Raw genomic sequence first — 11,996 nt, forward strand, 5'->3', positions numbered from 1 at the left:
ATTGCCACCCAGAGGATGGAATCATCAGTTTAAACCCCGAACCCTAATCCTACCGATTTAAATCCCAGCCCAGCCTAGCCAAGAATTCATTGTGGGCCCATTTTGGCTTTCTTCACCGCATCGTGCTACTCCCAAGAGCTGACCGAATCACCTCCCGAAAGTTTTCTCGGGTGATATGGCCTTCCAACATCGAGTTGTGTGGTCAAGCCCTGAAGGTGTTCAACGATGCATCGGTCTCACGTCTGCGTACACACCATGCGAAATTTGGCACTAATGTGTCCATGTTGCACGTGATTTGCACGTGCCCATATTCTCTCAAATACATTACAATGGAAATTTTAATTTTCATAATTTTATAGATGAATAAATAGATTAAATTGTTCGATATATATATATATATATATATATATATATATATATATATATATATATATATAAAAGCCAAGCAAAATAAAATAAATTAAATATTTTGTTAAATCATGCTAAATTTTGTTATACATCAAATATATTTTGTTAAAGCATGATGTAAAATTGTTTGACGACACAAATCCAACGAAAGGAAGTTGACAGTATAAAAAAAAAACTAGCTCATGAACAGAGAGTATCTTTTGAAGCATCGTAGTTAAATGGCAGTTATGCAAACAACAACAGCAAGGCAAATCCCATCTCTTTATGTGTTCACGACATTCATCCACATTGACATGACTCCTCGTCCACCTCCAGCGATCTCTTGCAATACTTGGCAACTCTTGTCACTGCGCTGCGTGGTCCTCCCCGGCCGACGGCATCGCGGCCACCGGCGCCGGCTTGGTGCTTCCCTCCTCGGTCGACGCTGGGGCCTTCGACTTGGCCGCTCTGTTTTTCTTTCGGTGTGACTGCTTGGGAATAGCCGGCATGTCCTGCGCCGGCGAGTCGGACGGGCCGGCTGCGTCCTTCTTGCGTGGCTTCCTGCCACGCCTCGATCCGTCGGCGGAGTCGCGACTGGGGGAGTCGCTGGGCAGGCTTCCATCCGACTGATGCCGTCTTGAATGCCTTGGCTTGGTGGATGCAGGAGCCACGTCGGGGGAGTCGGGCGAGGGTTCGGCCGATGCAGCGCTGAGCCTGGAAGGCTCCGGGGTTTGCCGAGCCGGGGAGTCTTCGATGCCTCCTCCTCGAGAGAATTCTGACATCACCAAGTGAGACATATGACTTGCGGCGAGCACGCTATTCAAGCATGCATGCAGAGCAGAGAAAAGACGAGATTTCACGACCGGTCTTTGATGCAGTAATGGTGCTTTTTCTAGGCGGGGCTTGAATTGGATGGCACGAATGATTCGGATGCGCTAAGAAACTAGTGAGACAGAAGAAGAAATCTGACCTTGAGAACCCCATGAGTTTGATGGGGGGCTTTCCCTGCCATCTGCACCGAATGAGGAGCTGAGCGGTGCTGAATGGTAATCCTTCATCTGCTATCAATTCAAATGGAAACATCAACTGTAAGAAACAAATAAACAAACACGCTCAGTGCATCAAAAATTCTAGTTGTGGCCGATGAAAGGGTACCCAGCTCGGGGAACCAACGCTCGGTCCGTCCCATCCGATGTGTGCCACATGCTTGACATCAGTTGGAAACCCAATCTGCATCTCAGGCTCCTTGTTATCTGTGGTGAAGAAGATTTCGCTCAGATGAAAGGATGTATGACATCAGAAAAAAAAAAAGGATCACAGGGATGATGAAGAAGCGCGTCGGCATACCGAAGATTTGAGAGATGTACCGCAGGGGCTTTAACATGCCCTTCTTCATCTTTGTGCCCATTGTATACAGAGACTCTATGGGGCACTGTCAGCTCCTGTGCCCTTGAACAATGACCAAGAAACACAACTCATATCATAATGCATGAGTTAGGGACGCGATTGCAGAGAGCCATTCATGATCGGAAGGATTGGGGACAGAGAAATATGAACAGATTAACATATGATCAATTCGAAAGCCAATCGTGGAAAGAAAGAAAGAAAGAATGATCTAAATCAAATCAAACACGAAGGAATGGGTCCTAAAGAGAACCAGGACATCAGATTCTCCGAAACAAATGGCAACCTGATGGAAGCAGAAGCTACCATACCTGGGGGAATCAATGAAGAGACAGAGGGCACTTGCAACTCCAGATACTCCAACCTGATGAGAACTTCCTCATTGCCGCCTGAGAGGACCAGGCAAGAACACAAACCCCTTCCAAGGCAGCTTTGAGTTCGAATTCGCTAGGGGCAAGAGGAGGAGGACTCCGAATGAATTGCTCAGGACGAGAAACAAGTAGAGGGAGGAAGGGGAGGAGATGACGGATTGGAATGTGGTGGCATCGCCAAAATGGGAGCCATCTCCGGTTCCTCCTCAAGGTGACGCGTTGTTGGCCGTTGGAGACACCTCCAAATGGGAACGCGACCGATCGCGGTGGCCGTGAAATTTTAGTCAACGATAGGAAGAGGCCTTTGAATACCAATCTATCATTAGCGAGGGGCGCGCGCGCGCTCTCTCTCTCTCTCTCTCTCTCTCTTATTATTATTATTATTATTATTATTATTATTATTATTATCATCATCATCATCATCATCATCTACCCCACAGTCTCTCTCCCTCTCTCCCCCCCTTCTTTTCATAAAATAAAAAGAGCAACCACCTTTCAGATTACTGATTTTAATAACTATGACTCTAAATTTATGTTTAGCATATGCATTAATCAATTACTAAATACTTAGAGATATATTTAATGGAAAAATATATCATTGTAGCTGATATTTTGTTAGCTATTGTAAGTTGACTCTCCTTTGGAACTTTAATGTATATTAATAATATCCTATAAAATCTCATTTTGATGCTAACATATTAAAGATATTTTATAGTTTTGTATATTTCTTCGACTCGAATAAACTAATGTTAACCATGATTAAAATGATTATTCTGGATTTTGTGGATGGATGCTAACGGTAGTGGCATATCTAGCGAATTTTAATATATAACGGAGTAGATACAGATACAATCTATATTAAGATATATATATATATATATATATATATATATATATATATATATATATATATATATATATATATATACACATACATATATACATATATATATACACATACATATATATATATATATATATATATATATATATATATATATATATATATATAAAAACATATATACATATATATATACACATACATATACATATATATATACACATACATATATATATATATATATATATATATATATATATATATATATACACATACATATATATATATTTATATACACATATATATACACATACATATATATATATATACACATATATATACACATACACATATATATATATATATATACACATATATATACATATATATATACACATATATATACATATATATATACACATATATATATATATATATATATATATATATATATATATATATATATATATATATATATCACTATTGTTAATTCTTTGTCAACTAATTGGAAGTTGTCTGTTAGGTTTGCATTCGGTCTTACATACCAACATAAATTAACTACGTAATCTGTTCTTTCAATAAAAAAAAAAAAAATTAAACAAGTCAATCACCTTGATAGCTCCATATACTTGGTACAAATGATCGATTTGCATAATACACAATCCAAGAACATGAGATCTAATACTCGCCTGGTACATTCTGGTCTCCAGATTTCAAATTTGATATAGGCGGCACACCCGAACAATGCTAATAATAACATGTAGCACATAACAAATAGCTACATGCAGTAATGCCGATATGATATTGAAAGGATGAAACTGTTTCCATTGTAGTGATGGTAGAGTATCGCGATAAGAAAGCAAGCTAGCTTAGTCCTCACATCATCATGAAGCCTTCATATCATCGAGACCAACGCTAACCTGTAGAGAGACAAAAAGCAATAAGGCAATAAGCTTCTCACTTGTGGAAAATTTACACAGGCCATGAAAACTGAGTACAGTATTCTTACTAGGAATTTGTGGTTCTCTGCTAGAAAAGGCGCAAATGTTATGCAGAATTTCTCCATGTCAGCATTGATCTCACCCGATCCTCCAATAACCTCCATGAATTTCTTTCTATCGGGAGCAAGTTTCATAGCAATCTGCAACCAGTTTCACAGAGTTGGATAGTGAAAATTTATATGTTGTCTAGACTTGAATGGACTAAATTTTTGCAATTTAAAAGAAGAGGGCAAGCTTGCAGATTCTAAGAGAGATATTTACACAAATTCTACAAAAGCACAAAATCATATAAGTACCATGTCAGTCGTTAGAAGGGAATGTCAAGTAGGTCCCAACTGCAAAAATCATGACTATCTAATAATAGCTGCTAATGAAACTAAGAAAGAGCATCAATAAGCATCATCCATTTGGATCATGGTATTTCTCTCTGAATTTTTAAAGATGGATGGATCAATAAAAAAAAAAAAAGGATAGCATATTTATCTGATAGATGAACTGCTTTATCGTTGCAAGTGTCAAGTGATAAAACATCGTTTATGTCAGATTTCTTGTTCATTTAATAGATGAGTTGCTTCAGACCTAGAGATGTTAAGAAATAAATACCATGTATGAACAGCATATATTACCGAGACAGTAGAACTGGCAAGCCAACCATGCCATTTTTTTAAGGTCTTGCTGTAGGAATCAGTGCAGACTTGCGACATTGTCCAGTCTGCATACTCTAGCAAATTCCGGAATAGTTCCACCAGGAAGTCCATTGCTCTGAAAAACAAACACATAATTGAAGCATATATTTGCCTGGTGATTTTACTGCACTAGATCGGCTAAGCTAAACTCAGATGGCTCTGCTGGAGAGCCACATTGATGACAACTAATTTATCATGATCTGTAACAAGAATGCTTACATACATCTCCAGATGCCTCACGAAAAAGTTGGTTACACATCAGATGATACGCTAAACAGAACGTTCTATATTTGTGAAAGCATGTCTTTTTTATTTAGATATGCAAAAAATGCAAGCAGAAACCATGACATGTAGTTACTGTTGGCTTTGTTTATGCAAAGTGTATAGAATGCCATCAAGAATGAAGGATTTATTTGATTGCTAAATTCATCAAGATGCATATACCTGTCTCAAGATTACATACACAATAATCAAAAACAAAACACCCAACACTACAAGAATTAAGGAAAGGATATCCAGATCAAGTAGTCGAGAATGATAAAAATCAACATTTGTGGATTTCTGCTTGAGTCATGTGAGATGAAATTCTCATACGTTTATCAGTAGTTTCTTGGATTATAGATCGAATATCTCATCTAAAGGTTCAAGCAATTGTGGGTGCACTAGTAACAATGTTCATCCTCAAATGAACATAATATAATATTCAGGGGGAACACAGTAACTTGCTCGTTAGTTCAAGCAATTGAAAACTTTTCCTAGTGCTTATTACTTTCCATTGTTAACAGCTTTAAATAATCTTATCAGTTCAGCAAAATTCTCACTACTATATTCCCACATGCATACACATATGTAGGATGGGATTTCACACAGTAGTTTAATATCATTGAGAACTTCTAAAGCTTACTGAAAATGAACCAAAAAACAGACCTTGTTAACCATAGAAGCCCATTGCTACAGCTCGAAGAGCCTGTTGCTGTCTTAGATTCAACTTCAACTTGTACCATACTGTATAAATATTCATACTTCGATGGATCAGAATTATATTTAGTTTCCAGCCTCTGCAAATTAAAATGGTGAATATATACATAAGTGATACAAAACAAAAAGAATGTTAAATGAAGTTGCATTGTTTAGTTAAATTATAAAGCTTGAGTAGACCAACTGGTCATTGCCAAACAAATAATATAATTGTGGAAAAGAGAAGTGGACCTCAAAAGTGTAACATTACCCATTTATGTAAACGTAGGTTACAATATCCTGAAGAGCTTTATCTATTAGTAGGTAACAATAAAATGCAAGTTTCTTACCGTTATGTTACCCCCTATATCAGACTTGACAATAGCCATGGCGGCTCCAAACTTATCTGGTAACATCAAAGTGGAGATCACAAGCAATATCATGGAGATATATATTGTAAGATGAACACATGCAGTTTCAATGATGAAAAAGATAATGTGAGGAAGAAATATCAATCCATGTTTCTGGTAAGCAAAAAAATCCATATAAAGGATCCAAAAAGTCAATCAGGCATCAGTTCATAAAATATTTTATCCAGACAAAGTTAGTGGAAGTGATAGAATTGGAGAAAATGATGTATATGACTACAAAATATATTAGATAGAAAAGATCACAATGTTAATGACCAAAAGAACAACTACAAATCCCCACAGGAGAGTATATTGCACAAATAGACTTAACACAACATAAGATAAATGTGATATTTTCCAATAAACTATTAAACATCCTACTGACATTTTTCATGCAATAATCTTGTGATAAAGCCTCTTTGCACGCACCGAGGAATTAGACTTAGTAAACTATAAGTAAGACATTTCTAAGTCAGTCTAAAATGTATGTACCAAGAAGATTTCTTTCAAGAACCAGACAAGGCAAGTGCAAAGGGCTCCACTGAAACTTCCCCCTCAGGAAATAGAGAAAGAAGAGTAAGCCAAGTACCTAAAACCGGCAGGATGTTCTTGCACACGTCAAGGAAAGGCTTCGTAAGAATTTCTCCGTTCTCTGACTTGACATGCTTCATTCCTTCCAATGAGGGAGTGAACACGGTCCCCTCCATCTCGATTCTCTGATCCTTGAACCTAAAATCACATCAAAACCAGATCTTTCTCAAGATTAGACTGCGCGATCGGTACAAACAAGAAGGACAAATTCCATTTCCATGGCAGATCTTAGAAGATCCAGCCCCAAAACATTATTACGGCACCATTCTGGATCTCGAATCTTGTTAGGAAGCGATGACTCTACGAGTTGTAATCTAATGCACAAGTTAAAGTTATAATAAACCGATCTCCGACCAACCAAACTAGTTGATCTTTCTAAAAGAATCGCCTTCGTGTTTCATGGCTTCAGATCGTAAAGAAAAAGGAGATGTTTATAAGATCCAATCTTTCTTCCTAAAATCAACAGAGCTGTAAGCAAAACAAGAGCTTTTCAGGTGATCTGATCGGGAACTAACCGTCTTCAACACAAGTTCTCCGACTGACTGGTCTCTCTCCCCTTGTTCAGGACTGTCAGATCAAAGCGAACGGAATGGGGTGTGCAATCGTGGAGGTCGCGAATCAGAACGATCGGAATATATAGAGATATCAGTGGCTCCCGATCTGGGGAATTCGTCGAAGAGCGAATTGGCGGATAGCTGTATTGGGATTCAGGGAGATGAACGGCAAAGAGGGCCGGCCAAGAATCAAAGACTCTTCACGACCGACGCAGAGAGGGAGACTTGTGACGAAAAGTTTGTCGGGAGGGAGGATAATACGTACGAGAGGGAAGGGACCCTTTCTACCCGTTTCTTGATTACCAATTACCAGACGATAATCGAAGACTGAAGTGGTGGGGTCCGCCTGAGCCCCCACCAGTAATCTCCAACGACAACAGTACAAGTAGGTAACTCCGGCTCCCGTTTTACGGTATGAAACTAAGTACGGGCGGTCCAACTCACCGTTATAATTTTAATAAAATAAAAGAATAAATAAATAAAAAGTCATTTTTCGAAAAAAAAAAAATCCTAAGCCGGAGATTTTTTTTTTACGTAGGATTCTAACCTTAAAAAAAATTTCAAATAATTTTTTTTAATCCTAATCTTTTTTAGAATGCCTCCTAAGATTTGACCATACAAGTAAAATTATTTTTTCATATGATTACGAGCGTTTTATAAAAAAATTATAAAGTAGAGATAGAATTGGCCCCATACCTATTTTAAATCTCATCAAGAATGACCAGTTAATTTGCATTGTATTTTGAGTCATTGTTCCTTTGTTGTAGTATCTTTATACATGAGTCAAATACATTGTAATCATATTCAGGAATATAATATAATATAATATAACATAATAAATAGATAGAACTGAAGTTTTCTTATATATTTTTGTTTTATTTGAAACCCAAAAGAATGATTAGTTAGTTTATATTATTTTTTAATTTTTTATTTCAGAATTATAACGTTTTTGCATATGTTTTCAATGTATTTATTGGAGGTAAAAAATGTTATAACTATATTTAATAACATTATAACTATATTTATTAGAAAATCTTAATTTTATCTTCTATTTAATTGTTTTTATTTTCTAAGCCAAGTCACTAGCTTTTTTTTTTTTTTCCCCTCTTCTTTCTTTATTTTTCTTTCTCTTTTCATTACGGTAACTCTGACGAGGAGAGACGAAAAAAAAAAAGAAACTAGAGTTTTCACTTTCTTTGGATCAACAAATATGCCTTTCATCGAAATCACATGGCCTAAGAAAATAATTTCATTCAACTAAAATTCACGTTTGCTGAACTTTGCATATGACTTCTTTTTTTCTTAGCAAGAACAATATATTTCTCAAGTGTTCCTTATATTCCTAATTGCTCCTTGAATACACTAATATATCATCAATAAATATAATATAATATAAAAATAATATATTATTTAAACATATTATAATAAAATAATATAATGATTTGATTTGAGTCGATTTGATTTGATTTAACATAAAATAATATAATGAACCTGAAACATTATTTATTTATTTATTTAAAATATTCCTGAATAAATTCTTATTAGAGGTATAAAAAATACCCAATTTCTGCTTTCTTGGAAAAAAAATAATCAATTGCCGACAGTTTTTCCGGGTAAATTGGCTTTGACGATCCTAAGCAAGTCATTTTGTGGTTGCAAGACCAAGGCCGTTTTGGTATATCGCATCATGCCCTAGATCGGACGGTCAGGGAGGCAAGATCAAATCCCGAACGATCAGAAAACCCTATAGGTGCTTTACGGCCCTCTCTCTTGAGCGTGGCGGTACACTCTCTCTCTCTCTCTCTCTCGCCCTCGAAATGGTGAGGATCTTTACTTGCTCGCCCGCCTTCCTTGCTCTTCCGTCGCATCTCGATTTCTTGCCCTTCCTAAGTGCTTTTGCTTTGTTCTTGAGCTGATCCGGGGTAGTTTCTGATGGATGCTGCAGCCGTTCAAGCGATATGTGGAGATCGGCAGGGTTGCGCTTGTGACCTACGGGAAGGAATACGGCAGGCTCGTCGTTATCGTCGATGTTATCGATCAGAACAGAGTACGTATCTGGGGCATCGTCCCCTCTATCCCTCAAATCTTCGAATTTGGTCTTGATTCTCATTTAAAGGTTCTTTTTATATGTAAAAAAATCCAATTTTTTCACCTATTTTTCCTTTTTATATGCTGCTTAAAATACATCAGGTAGATTCAGATTAACAAGAAAAGTTATATAGTCGTTCATTCATATGCGTGTAGCTGTTGTCAGATCTCCCTTTGATATGCAATATTTACTCGAACAGCTACTGCTGTTGTTGAAAGGTGATTTGCGCTCTTTATGTGACCGATTTGTGTGGCTATTAGGAGGAAGATAAGAACATAATTGTATTTTCTTCTTAAAAGAATTTCTAAGTAATCAAAGATCTAGCAGATATAGTTTGGAATTTGCACCAGAAGGAGTTAGAGAACTGGTCTTATCTATGCCCTTCAAAAAAATGAGTGCAATGTCGACTGTTGAACAGTTGGCCATAACCAGAGACTAGGTTTTTTGTTTCTGGAAATGAACAAAGTTAATGAACAATCAATTGGGAAGTTGGCCATAATAAAGTTCAAATTTTTATAGGTACTGAACAATCAATTGGGAAGATCAAAAGTTTATTGTGGTATGTTCTTTCATTTGGTAGCCTAGCCACAACAATAGCAGGGATCATCAACATGGTGAATTTGTTTTGCCGCTTTGAAGAAATGGTTTGTGAATGACTACTACGTAAACATTGGGAATTCAGGGAAATTTGACCTAAGTGAATGATAATTCAATAAAAAGCCAGGAGATTGACAACACAATGTCTGACTCATTCATGGCATCTCAACCATTTATGCTAAATTACTTATCCATTTTAGGCTCTGGTCGATTCTCCTGACATGGTACGAGGCCAAATCAATTTCAAGAGGCTCTCTCTTACTGATATAAAGATTGACATACCACGGGTCCCCAAGAAGAAGACCCTTCTTGATGCCATGGAAGCTGCTGGTATGATAATCGTTATCTCTATTTGAATAGTGGATTACATGTAAATTTGCTGTTGTAACATTAACATAAGTGCTATAGATGTGAAGAACAAATGGGAGAACAGCTCATGGGGAAGAAAACTAATTGTTCAGAAGAGGAGAGCTTCACTGAATGATTTTGACAGGTTCAAGGTCATGCTGGCAAAGATTAAGGTGGAGACTAATATTCCCCCATTGATTTGATTCTCTTAGAAAAACCTTTCGTTCGTCGTGTTGACAAGACTTCATGTATTTGTTCAGAGAGGAGGCGCCATCAGGCAAGAGCTGGCCAAGCTTAAAAAGGCAGATGTGGCTTGAGCTTCATATATTTCTGGTTCCTCAGCCAGGGTTCTGTTATCCATTTACATGTCCTTAAACAGATTGAATGTACTTTTTGATATTTTGCAACTCAGATTTTGCTTTTATTGATAGGCCCGAAAGTGATAAGAAGTGATGCCTATATTTTTGAAGTCATGATCTGTAGTTCCCAGATCACGTTTGTATGACAGTAAAGGTACATGACTATATTATGATCAGGAGTACATGGGTGTGTATATATATGAAGAGAAAAATTTGCTGACAGGGGCAAACAAAAAAATTAATTTTATTTACCACAGACATACATCCCTATGAGCCTCCTCTCTCCCCATATGAATGCTTCCCGAGGCTGTATCAGGCGCATTAAGAAGAACATACTTGGAAAATCCCAGTTGGTGGGGGTTTGTATGCATGGCACGATACAGAGGTTTCATTACCAAGTCACAGAAAATTTACTTACTAAATGTCTTCTATTGGCAATTAAGCATTTGGGGATCAGTTGCCCCGTATATGTATATGAATTGACAACATATTTGTCGAGGAGAAGGAGAAGCAAGAAACACACACACGGCCAAGCTCAAGCTCAAGCTTATGCCTCCTAAACTTGGGACTACTTCGTTGAGATGGGAGGTTGCAACCAAGAATCACTTAATTACCTGAGAGGGACACTGGATGATTGCTATCACCAAGAATCACTCGCTCGTTATCCAAGAGATACAGATGAGAGTCAATTTGGGCAACAGAAGTCGGGAAAAAGGCGGAACTTTTGTAGTAGTAGGGTTTTTGATCAAAGAAATCTTTTCGAGAATGGATGAGCTGAACCGAATAAATTACGAACGATGGAATGAAACCTAAGCACACAAGAGTTGACCATGAAAAGCCGTAGTATGCACACAACATCCTAATGCATCCATCCTCCTGTGAAAAATAATTGAGCTGATCAAAATTTGGATACCTTCTGCGGGGGTCTTGTTCTGTTAGTAGGAAGACCGCTACTTCCCACTTGCCACAGACTTCTACAGGCCATAAGAATTCCCCCTGCATTGTCATGTCAGATAACTCTTCCCCAATATTTAGAAAACCAAAAGCTACAATACTTGGCACGCAATTTTAACACCTTCTAGTCCCATCAGAATACAAAACAAAACCCGTGCAATTTAGCTTAGCTTCGGTGACATGAAATTTTATGACAAGACAAACAAAAACACATCGCAATTATATCTGCATCAGTGTTATGAGCCCTCCACAACAGGGGTTATACAAGTCTCTTATACCGGATAGTGGTTTTTCAGCCACCAGCCCATCAGACTTAACTTCATCTAGTAGAATCAAATATAAGTTCAAGACGACTTGTTCATTCACAAATGAAGTAAAAGGCCTATCGACCAATAACTTTGGTCATTTTCATGATCATAGATTGCAGTTAAATGGACATATCAGAGG

The 11,996-nt window shown here is 37.3% G+C and overlaps 3 protein-coding genes across 6 annotated transcripts; 1 reads left to right on the forward strand and 2 right to left on the reverse strand.

Annotated features, from left to right (window-relative positions):
- Window positions 1-584: 584 nt before the first annotated feature.
- On the reverse strand, window positions 585-2,476 carry LOC135586384 (CRIB domain-containing protein RIC10-like). Of its 4 annotated transcripts, none has more exons than XM_065108127.1 (5): window positions 2,103-2,476; window positions 1,735-1,829; window positions 1,543-1,640; window positions 1,358-1,445; window positions 585-1,162 (listed from the first exon to the last, which is right to left on the reverse strand). In XM_065108127.1, the coding sequence occupies exons 2-5, from the start codon at window positions 1,793-1,795 to the stop codon at window positions 753-755; spliced, it is 657 nt and encodes a 218-aa protein (XP_064964199.1). In that variant the 5' UTR covers window positions 1,796-1,829; window positions 2,103-2,476; the 3' UTR covers window positions 585-752. The 4 variants fall into 4 exon arrangements, with proteins under 4 accessions (XP_064964199.1, XP_064964193.1, XP_064964195.1 ...); XM_065108121.1 differs by having other exon boundaries at window positions 1,358-1,448; XM_065108123.1 differs by having other exon boundaries at window positions 1,735-1,836.
- Window positions 2,477-3,597: 1,121 nt separating this feature from the next.
- Window positions 3,598-7,486, reverse strand: LOC103974242 (glycolipid transfer protein 1). Its single transcript, XM_009389015.3, has 7 exons — window positions 7,164-7,486; window positions 6,647-6,786; window positions 5,998-6,053; window positions 5,618-5,748; window positions 4,631-4,766; window positions 4,013-4,144; window positions 3,598-3,923 (listed from the first exon to the last, which is right to left on the reverse strand). The coding sequence occupies exons 2-7, from the start codon at window positions 6,762-6,764 to the stop codon at window positions 3,888-3,890; spliced, it is 609 nt and encodes a 202-aa protein (XP_009387290.1). The 5' UTR covers window positions 6,765-6,786; window positions 7,164-7,486; the 3' UTR covers window positions 3,598-3,887.
- Window positions 7,487-8,953: 1,467 nt separating this feature from the next.
- LOC135595180 (large ribosomal subunit protein eL14-like) lies at window positions 8,954-10,777 on the forward strand. The gene is made up of 5 exons (XM_065085756.1): window positions 8,954-9,022; window positions 9,148-9,249; window positions 10,089-10,218; window positions 10,297-10,409; window positions 10,497-10,777. The coding sequence occupies exons 1-5, from the start codon at window positions 9,020-9,022 to the stop codon at window positions 10,551-10,553; spliced, it is 405 nt and encodes a 134-aa protein (XP_064941828.1). The 5' UTR covers window positions 8,954-9,019; the 3' UTR covers window positions 10,554-10,777.
- Window positions 10,778-11,996: the final 1,219 nt, after the last annotated feature.

This window comes from Musa acuminata, chromosome BXJ1-2 (assembly GCF_036884655.1).
Source record: "Musa acuminata AAA Group cultivar baxijiao chromosome BXJ1-2, Cavendish_Baxijiao_AAA, whole genome shotgun sequence".
Taxonomy (NCBI): domain Eukaryota; kingdom Viridiplantae; phylum Streptophyta; class Magnoliopsida; order Zingiberales; family Musaceae; genus Musa; species Musa acuminata.